General features: G+C 37.4%; 1 protein-coding gene across 2 annotated transcripts in view; it reads right to left on the bottom strand.

The window, feature by feature from the left end:
• LOC141520652 (catenin alpha-3-like) overlaps window positions 1-21,900 on the bottom strand; it is a 1,797,877-nt gene that overhangs the window by 1,664,473 nt on the left and 111,504 nt on the right. For both annotated transcript variants that reach the window (XM_074232362.1, XM_074232363.1), the window contains exon 4: window positions 8,423-8,589. In XM_074232362.1, coding sequence (XP_074088463.1) covers window positions 8,423-8,589 — 167 coding nt within the window. The remainder of the gene's footprint in view (window positions 1-8,422; window positions 8,590-21,900) is intronic.

Consider the following 21,900-nt stretch of genomic DNA (forward strand, 5'->3'; position numbering starts at 1 on the left):
TGGAGCTCCAATCTCCATGGAAGAGAATTAAGACATATGAGGAGCTGTCAATCAAAGATAAGCTTCTCAAGGACAAGGACCGCCTCACATCTTTATTTGTATGCCCCATACTTTACAGTATGTCTGGTACAGAACAGGTGCTGAATAAATTTTTATTGATTAATCAGCAATGTGGACTCAGTCAGTTGGAATGATAATGAAGTACACTTAAATCCTGCCATTTTTAAAAATTCACTGAAAATTACAAGAATGTCAAAGCCAATACAACAGTAATCCAATTCCACAGATTTGCTGCAGATCCTTCTCTGCCCCCAGAGGAAAGACAATATTGAACTCCTCTGCTCCAACTCCCCCTCCTCTAACCCTTGTGTTGGCTCAGTTTCAAGTTAATGCAATCTTGGATTTCCTCAAGGAGTCATTTACTTTTCCAAAGTGCAGAATCAGGAATTCCTGAATGTAACCATCTTTTAATACAACCCTGGTCAGTAAGAACTTGAAGATGCTATTACATTCATGACTATTAAGGGGCCCATGTTTAAACCAGTCAGTGGTCTCAGCCTATGTCCTTGAAAAGAGACACAGTAGCTAGCCAAATGCTCAGCATTCTATGCTTTCATTATTCTCAGGGGAGATGCCATAATTCAATAAGGGAAAGAAACTTAAGAGAACAAAAGCTTTATAATTGTCTCCCTTGAAGTTGTTATTATGCCCATTCAATGGATTAGGAAACTGAAATTTGAGCTTCTTGGTATCATAATTTTGTCATTTCTCTTTTCATAACCTCAAGATCTAGCACAGTGTCTCACATGTTGCAAGTCAGTAATAAATTCTTGTTGGGTTCAGACACAAAACTGACCTCATCATTTGCTATTTTTTCAGGCTATGGCATGTCCTCAGGGAATGATGTGTCCTAAAAGTAACAATGAACATTCTATTAAGTTCTTTTGGTTTCCAGTTCCTGCTTCATGGAGCTCATGGTCAAGTAGAGAAATTAGGCACCAACACAGATAACTATTACATACAATATCACATGTGAGTGTTAGAGAGGTACACGTAAATATCATGTGAGACTTGAGGGGGAATCTCACATAATGGATCAACGGATCAAGGAGAGCTACATGGAGGTGGACACATTTCAGAAAGGATGCAAATAGGGAGGAGCATCAAAATTCAGGGTATATTCAAAGACAGAGACTAATTTAGCAATTCCAAAGAATATATAGAAGATTAATAAGATAAGATTAGAAAGAAAGAGTGGCCTTGAATTTTGGGGGGACCTTAAATTGCAGGAATTCAAATTAAACCCTTTCGTATTACATTTAAGTCTTCCCCGGCAGATTATTGAACAAGAACCATTGTTATCATTCCCATTCTACAGACTAGGAAACAGATTTAAGCTTCTTGGGATCATAACTGCTGTCATTTCCATCTTTGTATCCCCAGAATCTAGCATGTTCTGAGTAATAAATTCTTGATGTGTTGTTCACTTAGATTAAATATAAAAATGCAAATAATCATGTAAGTGGTATCAGAACAGTTTGGTTTTCTGGACCATGGCCTCCTCCTACACCAGAATGATGGGCAAAGGATGTTGTTAATCTTGAGAATACAAGAAAAACTTGCTAAGCAAGAGACCTGCTAGGCTGATAAAGAGTGCTATAAATGGATACTTAAGGGGAGAAGAAGAAAAATATCCAACTAAAACTATAAAACCAGATCCTCTAGAGGACCACAGGAAAACAGAGAGCACACTCTGTAAGAGTGGTACCCAGTAATTCTCAGGAGAAAACAACAATGAAGGAGGTCATGAAAAATACTTATGTCCTTAGACATCTATACAACTATCCATCGAATATAGGCAATAAACCAAAGTTAACTTTAAACTTTAACCAAGAGAGGTAAACAAAATAATAGCATAGGTATCAGTGAAACCAAGGCAGGATGAATCAGAGCAAAAGAACACTGGACTTGTGGCCAAAAACACCTGAGTTCTAATTTTAGCTCTGACATCAAAACATTCATGTGACCTTATGCAAATTATTTCATTTAAAATCATACTTTTCACTTATGTAAAATAAGAATGACTATACTTGTGGTGCAATGGGCAGAGTGCCAGGTCCAGAGACTCAGCTTCCTTAGTTCAAAGCTGGCCTCAGACACTTATTAGCTGTGTGACCCTGCGCAAGTCACTTAACTCTGTTTGAGTTTCCTCATCTGTCAAATGATCTAGTGAAGGACATGGCAGTAGCTTTACCAAGAAAACCTCAAATGGAGTCATATAGTGTCAGACAATATAAAAATTACTTAATAACATGACTGTATTACCAATGCCACATTGTTGTTTCAAGAGTCAAATGAAATAAAGCTTCTAGCATTGTGTAAAGAGTATGAATGAGATGTGTTTGAATGAGGAGGATCCCAATGGAATGATGCATCTTGTCCAAAAGAAACAAATCTTTTCAAAAGAGATGGAAACAATTGTGGTATTTAAGATGCTCTATATCTCGGTGGAAGTCTATTGCTTTGTGGTTGCAAATGCAGCAGAGAGTATTGGGATGATAAAATAAAAGAGAAACAAGTGAGAGAATGATGAGAACACTATATAGCTTAAAAACATGGAAAATGTTACTTCCCAAACTAGAACACGGAAGTGATACAGAGGCAAAAAAATATTTTCAAGATGAGAAACTTCAACTATTCAGAATTCTTCTAGATTCCTCCCTCTGCTTAAAGCAGAGTATCTTATGAAATCTTGTCATACCTTGCTGATGTTTCTCTCAGAAGGAAGGAAGGAGAAGACAGGACCAAGATTTTGCCAAAAGGCAAAATTAATTGGAAAAATCTTAGAAGAAAATAAAGAACATCTGAATTCAGAAAACCTGCATTACTGGAAAACTTGCATGAATTGATGTGGAGTGAAATGAGCAGAACCAGAAGAACATAATACACGCCAACAACAACATAGAGTGATGATCAGCTGTGATGGACTTGTTCATTTCAGCAGGACAACAATCAAAGACCAATTTTAAAAGACTTGTGATGAAAAATGCCATCCATGTCGAGAGAAGGAACTGTGGAGTTTAAATGAAGATCAAAATTTACTGTCCTCAACTTTTAAAAGTTGACATATATTATGCCATTTTTTCTCTCTTATGTTTTCTTTCTCCCTTTTTTTCTCTCTCACAACATGATCGATATGGATCTATTGTTTAGCCTAGTTATAAAGGTAGAGTATATTAGATTGCTTTCTGTCAGGGAGGGGGAGGGAAGAGAGGGAGGGAGAAAAACGTAAAACTTAAAACCTTGCAAAAATGATTGGTTAAAAACTACCATTGCATGTTGTTGGAAAAAATAAAAATATTAAAAAAGAAATCTTTTATTAAAATGCTAGCTCTGCAATTTACCAGTTGTGGACTCATCCATAGCTATTAAGGTCTGTTTCCTCATCAGTAAAATGGGAAGTTAGATTAGATTGTTATTATGATACTACCCAATTCTGGAGGTAAAACCTTAGAAGAAAGTGACCATTTTGCCTTGGAATCCATAAAAAAAGCAATATTGAAAGAACCATAAATGTATGTATGTATGTATGTATGTATGTATTATAGCTATTGGTATTATTTGTCTTGTCCCTATAACATATTGGAAAATGTATAAGGGTTTGTGTCCCCTCAGCCCTAGCTTAGCCCTAACTCAGCCCTCTGCTCATAGTGATTCCTAAATATCTACTGAATAGTCTTTATTAAAGTCAGTTTCAAAACAATCTTACAGCCATAGCATAGGGCTATCCAGGTTAAGGAAGGTGCCAAATAAATATTTGTTGAATTAATGTTCCCATGAGATTAGAATGTGAAAGAGAAAATTCCTAGAGAAGTTTAGAGGAGGGAAAGTGTTCTATAAAATGGGCCTTTGTAATCATAGTTAATCTCTATAAAGAGTTAAAGGGTACAAGATTTACAGAAAACTGTGTGCTTGTATAGTGACTTCTCTATTAAAGGTAGTGAGGTGGTGCCATACTGTAGTAGTAGATTCCTGGGCAAATCACTTAACTTCTTTGTCTTAGTTCCCTTATCTGTAAAATGGTCCTTGCCTCAGCATACCTGCGAAAGATGTAGCTTTAAAAAGTCAAAGTCTCCCGCTGCATCTAGAGCCATCTCCAGTTGTCCAGATAGATAGACAGACTGACAGACAGACAGATAGATAGAATGATAGATAGGTAGATGAGTAGATAGGTATAAATATAGATATAAATGATAAAGATATATATAGAGAGAGAGATAGATATGAGAGAGAGAGAGAGAGAGAGAGAGAGAGATCATGGCATCACCTCCCAGGTGTCATGATCTTCTTTGAGAATGAAGGACAAACAGTTCTCTTATTTGTAAAATGAGGATAAAAATAGCACCAACATCAAAGCATTGCTATAAGGATCAAATGAGGCAATATTTGTATAACACTTAAAGTGTTAGAAAAACATTTTGCAATTGTTTCTTATTCTTCACGACCCCAAAGGGGTTTCATGGCAAAGATCCTGGAGTCATTTCCTTCTCCAGTTTATTTAACAGATAAGGAAACTGAGGCAAATATAGTAAGTTGTCTGAAGCTAGATTTGAACTCAGGAAGATAGGTCTTCCTGACTCCAGGTTCAGAACTCTATCCACTAGGCTACCTAACTGCCCGGTTATATAAATGCTCATTTTTATTATTGTTGTTGTTGTAACTTTTTTTAATAAATTAAAGGAAAAGATAGGACCTATATTTGTGATTTCATAGATATTTGGAACTTCAAGGTGAAGAAATTCTCTCTTCTAATATTTCCTTGCCAAGGCATCATCTTAGATAGTTGCTAGCGAACTAAGAGGTAAAGTGGCTTGCCCAAGGTAACACTTCTAATATAGGCTATAGGCAGGACTTGATCCCAGGTCTTCTGGACTCCAAAGTCAGCTCTCAAGCCACTACACCAAAATAGGCCTCCACTATGGAAAGAGGGGCATAGAATACAATGCAGACATAATCCAGTAGAATGAACCTAAGCATGATGTGATGAAGCCTAAGGGTTAGAATTAACTAACATTTTGTTCCCTAAAATGCAAAAGACAACAAAAATGATTTTTGGTTTCATATGAGGCAAAAAGAAAGAGGTATGTCCCCACTTTGAACAAATAATTTTAAAGTACTATTAAGCAAAACAAAGTGACATAATGATCATAATTTGTAGTCCCTTCTTTTGTTAGAAAAGTGGTGGACTTTGTGTGCTAAGTGCAGTCTACAGCGCATCAATTTCTTTTGCTCAACAGCACTTTTTTGGTTAAAAGGAAGGGTTCGGTGGGGACAGAATATTATTGAAAAACAATAATGATTCTTAAAGCTACAATTAAACTTTTATTTTAATTAGAGATTTCTGTTCATTCTGGTGACATTAAAGGCCATAGAGAAGCCCAACTCTCCCATACTTTGTTATTTTTGATGGTAGATGCCTTACACTACCTTGTATTTTCTAATCTTTTGATTGTATTGTATTATTTCTTGTTGTGTCGTGGAATCATTGAATTGTTTGGTCCATTTTAATTTTTATGTAGGTCACTGCTTGGGCAACAATGATCTAAAAAGAGAAACAGATCAAATGAAAATCAAGAAAAGCAAAGGGAAACATCAGTAAAAGCCTCCATCCAGTCTATTAACAGGATACAGAAAAAAAGCTAGCAAAAAACTGTGGACATTGGAGCAGAAATCCCATTAGGGAAGCAGGCAGAAGCTCAGATGAACAAGTCAGGAACTTGAAGTAATGTCTTGACCAGAGAAGCCAGAGAGGGAACAGAGAACCACAGAACTCTGACCAAGGACACTGCAGTCTGCCAATACACTAAGCACAAACCAAAAAAGAGGTACAAGCCAGCAGCAGGAACCTAAGTGATAGAGGTTGATAGTGTGATAGAGTGATAGAGAACAAACAGGGCCAAATCACTCTCAAGAAATTGAGATTAAGATCAATAAGGGCCAGATCAATCCATTCCAAAGTGTGGGAAGACATAGTGTCTAGCTCTGGCACAAAGTTCCAAATCACAAATTAATGTGAGGATTGAACTAAATAGAAAAAGACACTTCAAAGAAATAGTTTGGATCAAACTACCCAAGAGCTAAAACTCAGAAGAGATTAATTCCATGCCAAAAACCAACAGATCTTCAGAGGAAAAAAACGGATTTGCCACAAGCTATGAAGTGGAAATAAAGGAGAGAGAGAGGATAGGAAATTTTAAAATATCACAAATAGAATAATAAATGAAATTAAATAATAACAATAATAATAATAATAGTTATCCATTTGCAAAGAAGACCACAACATCAGGAAGGTGATATCATGACAAGCACATGAATTGGATTTGAGTGAGGAATTACTGTGCTAAGTCCCCAGCCTCACTTTCTCCTCCACAGCCATATAGGTCCATTGGCCAGATATGAATCAGGACAAATGGAAATGACTCTGGATGTGAGGCAATCAGGGTTAGGTGACTTGTCCTAGGTCACACAGCTTGTAAGAGTCAAGTGCTTGAGACTAGATTCAGATAAGTAGCTTTTAGGCCATAATCTAGGAAATCTTGACCAAGAAATGACCTATATAAAAATTAAAATTGAATAAACAATTCGGTGATTCCAAGACACAATAAGAAATAGTAGAATAAAAGCAAAAGATTGGAAAATAGAAGATAATATAAGGAATATACCATCAAAAATAACTGACCAGGAAAAGCATTCAAGAATTCTTGGATTCCCTGAAAACCATGACCAAAAACAAAACTAGAGATCATCTAGTTCTAGAAATTATCAATGAAAAACCATCAAAATTGATGATAATCACAGAGCAAAGTGAAACTAGGAAAGCTATATCAGTCACCTCAAAATGAAAACTCAAAGGAATGTCATAATCAAAGTACAGAGTTTCTGAGTCAAAGAAAAACTACTGTAAGATCCCAAAAATAAATAGTCCAAATATTAAGATACTACACTCAAGAGAATATGAGATCTAGTAGCAATGGTTATAAAGGGAGGAAAAAATTGGGGAATCCAATATTCCAAAAATCAAAAGAAAAACATTTACAACTAAGAATAAAATACTTTGTGTGACTTTGTATAATCTTAGAGTGGGAAAAACAGATCTTTAATTGAGGAGGAATTTTGAAATACAAGCACAGTTGTCAAAGACAAAGTAGACAGGTAAAAACATTTGAGCAATCAGATGTTAAACAGTGATGAAGCGATTATTCTTGGAGAGGAAGAGACATTTTTGATGGTAGATCCTTTACATTATCTTCTATTTTCTAATCTTTTGCTTTTATTCTACTATTTCTTATTGTGTCTTGGAATCACTGAATTGTTTATTCCATTTTAAGAAGATTCCCTTCAGAACCTTAAGTCTTCAAGTGACACAGAAGAAATTAAATGAGACAAAAACCGGAGGATTTTTAAAGCTTTTTTTTTCCATTTTTATATTCTTGAGGGAAAAAAAAGAGGAGAAAAATAGACTAAGGAAGAAAGTAAGAAGAATGGGGAGTAGTTTGATATTAGCAAAGAGAAGAATATGCAAATGAGGATGAAGAGGTAGATAGAGCAGGCATCAGCTGAACCTTACACTTACCTTAACCATTCAAAGGTAGGTTGAAAACTCAAAGATAGAGTTTAGAGTAGTATTTCATGTAATATAACAAAGAAATTAATTGGAACAGGAAAACAAGAATTTAAGAGGGAGGGGACATTCACAGGGGTAGTAATCAAAAGCAAAACAAACTTAACCTTCAAAGGATAGATCATAAAAGGAGATGAAAAAAGGAAAAAATGCAAGGTGAAGAGAGAATGGACAGTGGAGGAGACACAGAGTGTTCTCATTACAAATCAAGAGTGCTGTTCCCATTTCTTCTCTTCATCACTTTCTTCTATGCAAAGAGAAAAGTAGAGAGCAAAGAAAGGAAAGACTTTAAGTGAAAAAAGTGGAGAGAAAGACAGTGACAATTGTGACCTTGGACATATTGCTTAGGGACCATCTATTAATTAGAAAGTTAGCCACAAAGCCAGGAGAGACAGACAGACAGACATACACATACACATACACACACATATACCCACACCCACAGAGACCCACAGACACATGTAAACTCAAGAGCAATAATTTCTTATTTTTCTCTGTATCCCCAGACCCTAGCATGGGATCTACCCAACAGAAGTTTAATAAATTGGTTATTGGATTGACTTGAATGACCTTAGATGGATACAGTCAATCACCAATGACATTTGCAAACAAAGAGTGATGCATTCATTGAGAGGGCACCTTCTATTTCCCACTGAGAAGTACAATACAGAGAATACCATCCCTATGCCACCCCAAGAAGCTAAAGAAGGACAATCTTGCACTAGTCCACATTCTACTTACAGCAGACACATGTTGCAGGAGGCACATGACATCAATCATGTCAGCCAAGATGAGCAGCCTGGTGACAGCAGCCAATAAGGCTCGGGCAGCCTGGACAACAGCTTCCCTCTTCGGCAGATAACAGGGATCGTCAGTAAATGTTTCAGCAGACACCTTCAATGCTTCACCTGAAAAAAATAATACCGTGAATAATGGGGAAAAATGAAATTTCTCATAGTGGTCAAATCTTTGAAAATCCTTCATCATATAATAAGTTACAGTATAATTAGATATAACAATGAATTTTGAGGCCATGCTATGCCATATAAGATTTAGTTAAAGGAAGGAAAGACTAGGATTTTTATGTTTAAGTATCTGAAAAGTTATTTTACAGAAAAGGAATTGAAGAAAACACTGGTCTTGGAAAGAGGAAGACCTATATTTGATTCCTGCTTCAGACTCTTACTATTTATAGGACCTTGAACAAGTCACATTTTTCATCAGTAAAATGGGAGTAATAACAACTACCATTCATAGGCTTGAGGGAAAAATGAGATAATATGCATTTCAATTAAAAGTAAATATTATTTGTCATCATCATCATTGTCATCATTCATAACTGCTATGATGTTTGACCCCAGAGATTAGGACCAAAAGTAATATGTGAACATTGCAGAAAGATAAATTTATGCTTGGAAAAACTTCTTTAGAATTAGAGCTGTCCAATGTAGGAGACAATGACTCTGAGGGATACAGAGGTCTCCCTTCATGGAAGTCTTCAAGAAGAGAAATGGTGATCAAGCATTTACTAGGGATATTCTAGAGAGAATTCTCAGACAAAAAAATGGTTTGAATTGAACCCTTTTCAATTCATCCCACCATCCCTCATGGGGAAGTGAGGTTGGATTTGTTTTGCTTGTCCCTGGGGTGAAAAACTGGAAGAAATACAATGAAAACAGAGAGGTTGGTTTCTGCTTGATTATAAGGAAAAAAATCATTCTAAAGTTGAATAACCACCTCAAAGGGCAGCAGTATCCCTATTACTGAAAATCTTTAGACAGGGATCTGGATGACCATTTGATAAGAATATTGCGGAAGAGAATTCTGCTAAGCCCAGCTGGGATAAAAGTGTCTTCCCAGTTCTCTGTTTATTGTTCACTTCATGAAGAAGTATCATTAGTACTATCTCACAGCCCTAAACAATCCCCTTTGGAATATGAGTGCAGAATGTTCAGATTCATAGCCTGTTTAGAGGCTGTAGTACTACTGGGCTTTTATACTCACTTGGGTCAAAATTCCATTCACTCTATAAAAGTTAAAACTATATACCAACTAGCCAGGTGAAAACTGCAACACTTCCAAGGCTTCACCCTGCCAAGCAAAAAAAATGAGTATTTTTCACCATTGAACTAAAAAATAGAAGAAAGGGGTATCCTGACTCTCTGTTTAAAGTCTAAGAAGTAGAGCACTCAGTAAGATCCAAAAATAAGGGATAATTTCCCTCATCTGTAGCCAGGAGGCACTTAAAATAGCTAGGACAAAACTGAAAGGTAAAATATTGCAAATTTGGACACAGGGAAGAAAAACTTGATTTTGTGAGAGTTAAGAGAAACCAAGATTAATGTTAAAAAATAAATGGATTATATAGGCATGGGTCTAGAGTCATCCAAAGGACAATGGAGTTGGGCTTGGTGGTCATGAGCAGACTCTGGAGGACTGGCCAAGAGGAATAGAATAAATGATGTCATCTGAAAACATGGGCTGCTCATATATGTAGCAAGAGTGAGATGTCATTGATAGACATGTCCTCCATGAATATCCACATAGCATCAAGAGATAGGGGAAAAAGCCCCCAGCAAACTGAGTGAACATCTCACATCATAGTTACAGGAAAATTTACAGGAGTTACCCAGATTTGATAGTTAGAGATGGCATCATATCAGCATCATTAGAGAGGATATGTGCATCCATTAAAAAGTACAAATTCATAGAAGTATATAAGAACATGAGTTATTGACAAGGAATGGACACATCAGTTGAGCTGGTTCATATAATAGAAGCAATTTCCTCTCAGTTATGTGTTGTAATGAAAGCTCTTTGGGAGCAAGTACATTTTTTTTTTTTTGCATTGTATCTCTAAGACTTAGGACACTGGCTAACACAGCAGGTACTTAATAAAAGCTGGCTGATTGATTGATCTTCTGTTTGAAGAGCAGCAAGTGAATATTACATTTTTTACCTCTGAAGCTAAACACCAAATGTTCCTTCTACATAGGAAATTAGCATAAATTAGCATATAGAAAAATAGTTAAAATTAGGAAAAAGACTTTAATAAATACTATCCTGCACTGCATGCAATAGCAGTGGGGTATTTTTCCAATATATTGGCTTGTTTTTCAGAACTGGTTTTTATTTTCTTATCTTTATATAAGGATTTGCTTTCTGGGAGGGAGAAGAAGAGAGATGCATTCAGAAATATTAGTCATATAAAACAAAAATATTAATAAAATTTCTATTTTAAAAAACACAAAAAGTAGATAAAGTTGAGAAAATAGAAAAGACCAAGAGAGAGAAAGAGAGAGAGAGAGAGAGAGAGAGAGAGAGAGAGAGAGAGAGAGAGAGAGAGATGATAGATCTGGTCCTATGACTGATTAGTAATTTTACATCTTAATGAATGTAAACTCCAGATAAAACATAAACTTAAAAATAATTACAGTCTTCCTTTTCTAAACCTAAGAGCACTTTTCTGAAATATTTATTCAAAAATTTCTCTTCTACTGGACACATTTCATGCCTTTTCTGCAAAGGAGATTTTCACTGATACCAAATTTGCCAAAATCATGAAATAGCATTGGTTACACAACCAATCAAGTCAGGGGTCAAACTTGACAGATGTGCAAAGACAGGTTGGCCCCATTATGATAGAATAAAAAGAGCTTTGACCTTGGAGTCAGCAGAGACTGGGATTCAAATCCCTACTTGGGTATTTATCTCTTGGGGGGTCGAGGGGTTCTAAGTCAATAAGCTATAGAAATGGTGTCAACCTCTCTTGGTAGAGGAATTTTCCTCCCCTAGAAGTTTCCTAAACCAATGAAATCACAAGTCTAGTGCCAGGCCAACTACTCTAGGAGAATTAGACTTGTCATTGGCATCATTAGTAAAATGAGAAGCATGATTGTGATGGAAACACCAGTGCTACTGAAGCTTTGGGAAGAGAGCACTATGGGAATATGGTCTGTCATTTTTATTACAGTTTCCAACAATCAGAACATCTGCTTAACTTTAAAAAAAAGAAACCTGACATATGAAAACATAATTCAATTCTACTAATAAAAATCAGGGCATTTGTGGGTGTCCTTTTTATTCCCAGAATCTTTTACATGATAAATTTATAGCATTTAAATTAATTAGATTAATTTTAGCACAAAATCAAATTATTTTGAAGTGAGCTAGAATTCAATAATACTATGAAATTTCAGCTTTTAAAATACTACAAAATATTAGAAGTATAGTCGACTGTTTAAATGAATTTGCAAGTTAAAGAAAAACTATTTCCAAGTTATTACACATAATTCCTAGGTTTTAAGGGGGATTGGGGTGGGGTTGGTATAGTACATGCAGTATTGGATACAAAGTCATAAAGGCTTAGGCAGGCTTAGTATATCAATTGTAGAAGGACTGAAATCTGCACTGATAAAGAGTTTCCCCACAGGGAATTCCCTTTTTTAATTTTTTTCCTTTTGGTTCTGAATTGTAATTGCATCAATATAGGGAATGACCACCTCTATCAATGCAGAGCTCCAAGCTGCTTTAGAGAGCTAATTGGATATACCAAAAGGCTGAATGATATGCTCAGGGACACACAGCTAGTAAGTACAGCCCCCAGAATCAAACTATGCCATACTGACAAAAATCAAAGATCCTTATTCAGTTTATGAATTTAAGAAATTTAAATTACATTAAATAGAATATTTTTTAATATTGTTTCTCCCATCTCCCCCCAAGATAGAAATGCAGGAGTTACATGGGAGTTTTAAGCTAATTCTTTTTACTGACTTTTGCTGGTTCACCCCTCCTTTAGCAGTGAGTGGTTCCTTCTCTACTCCTGGGGGATCACCATATTGATGCCAGTAGAAAAACCTGATCAACTTGGGCCACTGAAGCTCAGAACTCCTGAGCTCAAGAGATCCACCATCCTCAATCTCCCCAGTAGCTGGGATTATAAGCACAAGAACTACCACAACCAGCCCACTAAACTTTTCCATTGTCAGGTAGTACAAACATTATGAAATGGGATGTTTTGTTTCTCCATTAATATTATAGCCCCTGCAACATTAACTCCAATATTGTAAGTGACTGTCATTGAAAGTAATTTATACTAAAACAGCGTGATAATAGCACACAGCAATTTACATTGTAAAACAAACAATAAAAAAGATACTCATATAGATTTATGGTTCAATTAACTGTTAAAGCTTTGTATTGAAATAGTTGCCCAATAAATGTTCTCCATTGAATTTATCTCTGAATGTTGGTGGGTACTATTGACTGGAATGTCATGAATAAACTCACCTTTTAGGATGATTTCTGATACAAACTGTAATATTTGCTTGGGGAGGGGGAATTAGTTATGACACCTGCCCATACTGGATACTAATTCTGGACCTTTCCTATAGTGACAACTCTTTTTGAAATCTGAGAAAATTCTGGAATTTATAAATCTCCAGCAAGTTTCTGCTGAGGTCAAACACTGGAATTTGTATCCTTTATTTTACAAGAACACTAAGAGGCAAGAAGGAAGCCTAGCATTGGCCTAAATTTTGTAGATTCTTTTTCCTTTTTGGAAAACTAGGAGATTCAATCTCCTATCTTATGATGTCTTTCCAATTTTCCATGACATTTCAAATATCATGAACAATGGTTTGACATTCAATAGTTATTTCAATACCCCCAAAATTTGTTTAACTCTGGTGTCTTGAATTAAAGAGTAGTTATTTGAGTTTAGGGGGGAAATAAACTCCCCATTATTTTTATTTTGTCATTTCAAGTAACAAAAGGACAATGGAGCAGTTCTACTTTCCCTCCATTAACAGTTAACATTATCTCATACACCCTAAAGGTCTTGTTCATATCTTATCATCTTATTTTCCCAGATATAAATTTTTATTGTCCTCATATTTTCTTCTTCACTTTGGATCATTCTGAGTTTTAACACCCCTAATGCTACTATAATTTCATATTTCTTCTCTGTTAGCTAGCCTTGTATCTACTTCTATATATACACCTTTTTAAAATCTAAGTTAAAGAGTTTCCTATGCATCCACATCAGTCTCTTCAGATAATACACTTTTTTATTTTACCAACAGAATTATTTCTACTTGGGTCTTCAGAGTTTCATTCCTGTGCACCTGGCATCCCTACTGGGTTGATGTCCCCTGTAGAATTTTGTTCATTGAATTTTACCAAGTTTTATTCTGAACCCCTTGAAAATTGCTCTCCCCATACCTAGCTGTGTGGCCTTGGGCAAGCCACTTAACCCCATTTGCCTTACAAAAAAAAGAAAGAAAGAAAATTGCTCTCCCAAATTCAAATTGCATATTAGCTATACCCAGATTTTATTGCCTCTCTCACAAATCCTAGGAAAGAGGGGTCAATTCACCCCTAAGTTTCTCATCAATTAGTTGGAAATCAGATTTAGAATAGAATTCTCCCTTGTTGGCTCATTAACCTTTTGAAGTATGAAGTTATCAATAAGGCAAGTGAGTTCTCAGATTTTAGCACAGAGAACACCAAATGTGCAGATAATCAAAGTCCTGCTCCATCATTACTATATGAAATGCTTGTCCTTGAATTCTTCTATCTATGGTCATTGAAGAGATGATTTCCCTTTTCAAATCAATTTCTAAGTTCTGTGTATACAAATGAGAAAATGAAACCTGACCGCATGGAGTTTACAGTTAATGGAGCAGTGAAGATAACAAATAAAGGGAAATTGAAAAGGAAAGGGAAGAGGTCTATAAAAGGTACACAGCATGGAAAGAATAAAAGCCAAGCAGAACAGCTGATAGAAAAAATGGAGATACCAAGGAATTTTTGAGTCTTCTATAAAGGAAGGCATTGGAAGAAGCTTAGAGTTGAATTGTCCATGCCTCCCTGCCAAGGGAAGAGGCAAGAATGGGAAACTTAGAAAAATGTAGAATATCAAAACCTCAGTCTTTCTTTATGGAGGTGGAATTTCATTTTTCTTGAATAAAGGGAGACAGATACAAAGACAAAGAGATAAAGGGTCATCAAGGTAAAGACAGGATTGCCAGGCAGGGGAGACTTCTGCAATAAAACCATGTGATTTTTTAGAGCTCTCTTCTTCCCAGGGTTTTCCTCTGTCTTTCCTGTAGCTTTTTTTTATTTTGTGCATCCCTTTAGGAAAATTTTGTGTGCCAATCTATATTATAAGTTACCAAAGGTTTTAAGATCTGAAAAATATGGAGAGTTTTGGTTGTAATGAATCCATACCATGCAACCAATAATTCTCACATTCTTGGCAATAAGTTCTGGGTCCTTCCCTATTCTCTCCCACAGGCCTGTGTTAGAGGTCATGGGACCTTGGCAGTCAGAGCTTGTGGGGATCAGAAACATAGAGTCAAAATATAATTGGTCCTTGTAACTACTTAGTGGGAAAATGGGAAAAAGATAGTCCTCATGAAATACATATACAATCATTCACATATAATTCTTTCATATCTTTATTTCCCAAGCCCTAACTTGTTATTCAAATATTCAGTATGACATCACCATATATCCTGTACCTCCTCTAAACAAAACCCCATATACTTCCTTGTGGGGATTTTTAAATGTGACATTTCATACAGGAAATCATATGCACATATAGCACTAAGGTTTTTTATTTTGCCTCTACCAGTAAACATCAATAATTTTGAATCCAAAACAATTATTAACAATGATATTGACAAAAATTTAAACTTCAAATAAGCAACAAAGGATACCTGCACAATAATAGCTGCAATCTCCATAGAGCTTTTTAGAGACAGGATATTTTACATCTCCTCTACAATGCACACAGTCTACAGTGAAATATTTTCACAACCTGGCTCCAACTTATCTTTCCAGGCTAATTACATAGTAATTCCTTTCTTGCACACAGTAATCCAAACTGGTCTTCTTACTGTACGTCACACATGGCATGCCACTTCCTGTCTCCATACTGGCCACATCCCTCGACTGAAATGCACTCTCTCCTCATTTCCACTTTTTTTTTTAATTTTATGTATTTAAGGCAATGGGATTAAGTGACTTGCCCAAGGTCACATCTAGGTAATTATTAAGTGTCTGAGGCCACATTTGAACTGAGGTCCTCCTGATTTCGGGGCTGGTGTTCTATCTACTGCTCCACCTAGCTGCCCCCTCATTTCTACTTCCTAGAAACCCAACTTTCCTTCAAGGTTCTAAAGGAGCACTGAATTTCCATGAAGTAGTTCCTCATGCCCCTATATTCTCAGACACCTTATCTATCTTGAAAATACCTAGGAGCACCAGCCCCAGAGTCAGGAGGACCTAAATTCAAATCTGGCCTCAGACACTTAATAATTGCCTAGCTGTGTGACCTTAGGCAAGTCACTCTTAACAAAGAGGTTTGGTGAAATTATTGTCCCTATTGAGGTTTAAGGGAAATTAGGTGGCAAAATTAAGAAATAACTCTAGGTCTTTTGTCTCTTAAATGCTTTTTCCTAAACTGTGTGGTACAGATAATTTCTTTACTTAAATTTTTTCAATTAGTTACCCTGGAATCAATAAACATCACCCCCAACCCATAACTAAATTTTTGTCATATTACAAAAGCTATCAAATAAACTACTTTTACCCATACAAAAAAAAAATATGTCCACATACCTAAGGCTGAAAGTATATATTAACAAAAAGTCCTTTGTAGAATCCTTTTTATGGTCAACTATATGAGGCACAAGAGTATTAAATCAAGAAGACTTTTTGATAATGTTCTCTAGATAGCTCGATTTATGGCTATCACAAAAATTAATGAGCATTTGGATTTTATTTTATGAATACAAATTTCTTAATACATTATTAATGATGAAAATATTCAACGGAGATAAGGTAAATGTGAACGTCCTTTCCAAATGCCCCAAAACCCTATATATTGATATCACTACATTCCCCAATCATTTTTCAAATGAACATAACCAACAAACAAGGAAACTGGAAATGAACAAAAACAGTTCTTAAGAGGTTTTGCCCCAAAAATGGGGTAGAATCTGAGTTCCAGGAATAAAACATCTCAAGATGAACAGTTTTATACTTGTCTTTCAAGTGACCCCCTTGCTAATAGAGATGCTAGCATGCTATGCAAATATTATAATCTTGTATTGAATATGGGGATTTCATTATTCACTTCAATCTTTAACATCCATTCTCTCTGGTCTCTATCTCCCTCAACTCATTCTTTATATTTGACTTGTCTTTATTCTCATTTTTCTAGCTTTCTGATTAAAACATTAAAGGGCACATTTGAAATTTTCTAAAATCTCTTTTTGTCCCCTATCTCCAATTCTCCTATCACTTTCTCAAACTCAGACTATAACTTTTCCTCTAAGGCAAGAGCTTTCTTCCCACATATTCCCACTTTCAAAATACCATTCAAACTTTTTGACCTTTACCACTCCTCAAGCTGGCCATTGTTCATACTTTAATTACTTCTTATATCATCAAAATTTCTTTCTTCATGATTTTCCCAAACCTCTGAATTTCAGAGGCTACTGAATGACAATGCCCATAGACTCAGGGACACTAAAAGGAGAATGAATAGCACCTTTTACTTTATAGACTTCATGACTCTCCAAGTGTCCAGGACAGGCAGCCCACTGAGAATCCATCTTAGGCAGAAACTATGGTTGAGCCCAAAACTTACCTAAAAAATATGCTAGGAGGCCTCTATAAAATTGTTCAGTACTAGATCCAGGGGGCAGAGCCAAGATGGCAACAAAAACAGATCCTGTCTTGGGTGCTCTCTCATAAAACTTATAAGCTAACTAAATTTTCAAGAGACAGAACCCACAAAGGGACCCAGTGAGGCAGTTCTCCTACTCAAGGTAACCTGGAAAACAGCAGAAAGGCTCTGCTCCCCGGGGTTGGAGGGGCGGCCCGCTGGAGGGGTGGCAAAAGAACTTTAGCCTCTGGAGGCAGCCCCAGGGCGCTGGGAGCCACAGCTCAGAGCAGCGGAGGAGTTTCCTGAGCTACACCCCGGGGAAAACCAGGTACAAATCGGGGGAAGAGCAGGGGACCTCTGCCAAAGTGAGCATGTGAAGTCCAGCCCTCAGGGCACACAGAGAGCAGAGTGGCCAGCACAACTGAGTTCCAGGAAACAGAAGCAGGCGGAGCTGGTAAGCAGGAGCCCCCAGGGCATGAGCCCATTGAACCCAGGGAGGGGAGTGAAGAGAGACTGCCTAGCTCTGTCCTCTGCCCCTGGAACAGGACTCTGGGGTTCTGACCACATTCAGATCCTGATCCCAGTCTAGGACCCCCCCATAGAACAACAGCCCCCCCCACCTCAGCCCCATGGCAGAGGGTGGCGCATATGGTCATTCACAGACCAGGAGGGAGGACAGAGCCTCACACACTGAGACCCTTGTGGGAGTGTCCCAAAAGCTCAGGAAGTACCCCAAAACCAGGCTCAGGCTGGGAAAATGAGCAAGCAGCGAAACAAGAGGAACACTACTGAGAAATATTTTGCAAATGAGCCCAAGAAGGATCAAAACACTCAGTCTGAAGATGAGGAAGCATAAGCTCCTGCATCTAAAGACTCCGAGAAAAACAGAAATTGGGCTCAGGCTATGACAGAGCTCACAAAAGACTTTGAAAAATCAAATGAGGGTGTTAGAAGAAAAACTGGGAAAAGAAAGGAGAGAGATGCAGGAAAAACATGAAAATGAAGTCAGCAGCCTAGTCAAGGAAATCTAAAAAAATGCTGAAGAAAATAGCATGCTAAAAACCAGCTTAGGTCAAATGGATAAAACAGTTCAAAAAGTTATTGAGGAGAAGAATGCTTTAAAAAGCAAAATTGGCCAGATGGAAAAAGAGATAAGAAAACTCTCTGAGGAAAACAAATCCTTCAGACAAAGAATAGAACTCAGGGAGATTGATGATTTATGAGAAACTTAATACTTCAAAACCGAAAAAATGAAAAATTAGAAGAAAATGTGAAACATCTCATTGAAAAAACAACTGATATGGAAAACAGACTTAGGAAAGATAATTTAAAAATTATTGGAATACCTGAAAGTCATGATCAGGAAAAGAGCCTTGACATCATTTTCAAAGAATTACTACAGGAAAATTGCCCTGATATTCTAGAAGCAGAAGACAAAATAGAAATGGGGAGAATCCACTGATCCCCCAAGAAAGAGATCCCAAAAAACCAATCCCCAGGAATATTATAGCCAAGTTGCAGAACTCCCAAGTCAAAGAGAAAATATTACAAGCAGCCAGAAGGACACAGTTCAAATATCGTGGAGCTGCAGTCAGGATCACACAGGACTTAGCAGCAGCTACATTGGAAGCTTGTAGGGCAAAAGAGCTTAGAATGCAGCCAAGAATGAACTACCCAGAAAAAATGAAATGTCCTCTTCCAGGGAAAAAGATGGACTTTCAATGAACCAGGGGAATTTCAAATGTTCCTTTTGGAATGGCCAGAGCTGAACAGAAGGTTTGTTCTTCAGGTACAGGACTCAGGTGAAGCACAGAAATTAGAGGAGAGGGGGGAAATATGAGGGACTTAATGAGGATGAACTGCATGTATAGAAAAATGATACTGATAATATTCATATGAACCATCTCAGTTAATAGAACAGGTAGAGGGAGCTTTTATGGTTAAAGCACAGGAGAAAGCTGAATTCAAAGATAAAATATGGTGTAAAAATGGAGTCAATAGGAAAAAAAGGGAAATGTAATGGGAGGAAAGAAAAAGGAGAGGGGGGAATAGTCCAAGATATTCCACATAATAAGATTTTTTTTTATTACAATGAGCTATTGCAATGATATGGAAGGGGGGAGGCAAGGGGGAATGAGGGAACCTTTGCTCTCATCAGAGATGGCTAGGAGAGGAAACAGCAAATATACTCAATGGGGTATAGACATCTGGAGTAAGAAGGAGCGGGGAGCAGGAGAAAGGGGTGGGGATGTGAATAAAGGAGGAGAGGATGGACCATGGGGGGACAGTGGTCAGATATAACACATTTTCTTTTTTACTTCTTGCAAGGGGCTGGGATTGGATGGCCTGCCCAGGACCATGGGGCCAGGTAGATTCTGGGCCTAAGGGGTGGTATGGGGGCTCAGGGCTTCTTGGCCCCAGGACCAGGGATCTGTCTGCTGCGCCACTCAGCAACCCTACAGCAGAGTCAGAGTGAAAGGAGAGAAAATATAGTACATGGTAGTGGAGAAATACGAAAGGAGGGAGCTGATGTCAGCAATGGCAACGTTGGAAAAATATGGAAGTAACTTTTGTGATGGACTTATCATAAAGAATGTGATCCACCCGTGACAGGGTTGTTGGTGTTGGAACAAAGGCTGAAGCACATTTTTTGTTGTTATTATTTGGGGGAGGGTGCAGGGCAAGTGGGGCTGGGTGGCCTTCCTGGGGCCACATAGCGGGGTGATCTTTGGGTGTCTGGGGCCAGATTTGGACCCAGGTGCTCCTGGCTCAAGCACCAATGCTGTCTGCCACCCCTCCTATTATTACTATTTTATTTTATTTTAGGTCTTTTTTTCCTTCTTTTTGGTTTTTGCAGGGCAGTGGGGATTGGGTGGCTTGCATGTCACATGGCTGGGTGATTGTTGGGTTTACGAGGCTGGATATGGACTCGGGTGCACGTGGCTCCAGGGCTGGTGCTCCGTCCATTGCGCCACCTGGCCGTACCTACAATTATTACTATCATTTTTTTTCATTTTAATTTTTCTCTTTCCCCTTTACTTTTTTCACCCAAGCAAGTCTATCTATATTCATGGGGGAGGGGTATTTTGTTTACTTGTAAACAAGAATATTTTATTAATGTAAAAAAACATTTGTACAAAATGAGAATAAAAAATAAATTTAAAAAAAAAGAATGTGATCCACCTGTGACAGACTTGTTGGTGTTGGAACAAAGACTCAAGCACAGTTTTTATTATTATTATTGGGGGGGGAGTGCAGGGCAAATGGGGCTGGGTGGCCTGCCTGGGGCCACACAGCAGGGTGATCTTTGGGTGTCTGAGGCCAGATTTGGACTTGGGTGCTCCTGGCTCAAGGGCCAATGCTCTGTCTGCCACCCAGCTGCCCCTACTATTATTGCTATTTTATTTTGGGTCTTTTTTTTTTTTGGTTTTTGCAGGGCAGTGGGGTTGGGGTGGCTTGCATGTCACACAGCTGGGTGATTGTTGGGTGTACAGGGCCGGATGTGGGCTCAGGTGCTCATGGCTCCAGGGCTGGTGCTCCATCCATTGCGCTACCTGGCCATACCTACAATTATTACTATTTTTTTAATTTTAATTTTTTCTCTCCCCTTTACTTTATCACTCAAGTGAGTCTATATTTATGGGGGGAGGGGGTATTTCATTTACTCTTAAATAAGAATATTTTATTAATGTATTAAAAACATTATTTCTACAAAATGAGAATAAATATTAAATAAAAAGTATATCAAAAAAAGAAAATAAAAAAATTGTTCAGTACTTTCAATCATCCATAGTTACTCATTGCCACTGAAGTCCACCGATCACTTTAGTCTTCCAAAGATGAAATGAATGAGTAGTATGACTTGAGATCAATCAAAATTTCAGATTATTTCAAGGGCAATAGGTAGGCCCCATGGTCATCCAAAAAAACCTTCTCTTGGATACTGAAAGTCCTTCACTACTTGGATGCAGTCCATTTGTACAGTCAAACTGTCCTTCCCACTTTCTGTCCTCATCAGATTATAAACTCCTTGAAGGCAGGACTCCTTTGGCACAATAGACACTTAATAAATGCTTGTTGATATGTAATGAATGTTAAATAAGAAATGTTTAATAAATATTAAATGAATGAATGAATGTGGGTATGAGCATATCGCAAGCAATGACTTGCACATGAAAAGAAGCATAAAAGTTACCAAAAAAAAGACAGTAAGTCATGTCACAATATTGAACAATAAATTTGTATACAACCAAAATGTTGCTCTGTTTTCAAAAAGGATATTAGGGGCAGCTAGGTGGTACAATGGATAAAGCACCAGCCCTGGAGTTAGGTGTACCTGGGTTCACATCCTGTCTCAGACACTTAATAATTACCTAGCTGTGTGGCCTTGGGCAAGCCACTTAACCCCATTTGCCTTGTAAAAACCTAAAAAAAAATGATATTAAAAAAGAACTAAAGAACAGCACCTCAACTGAGTGGCACCTCAATATTGGATTTGTGGAAAGTCATGTAACTGGGACAGGACAGTTAGATGGTGTAG

Source organism: Macrotis lagotis, chromosome 4 (genome assembly GCF_037893015.1).
Source record: "Macrotis lagotis isolate mMagLag1 chromosome 4, bilby.v1.9.chrom.fasta, whole genome shotgun sequence".
NCBI lineage: Eukaryota > Metazoa > Chordata > Mammalia > Peramelemorphia > Peramelidae > Macrotis > Macrotis lagotis.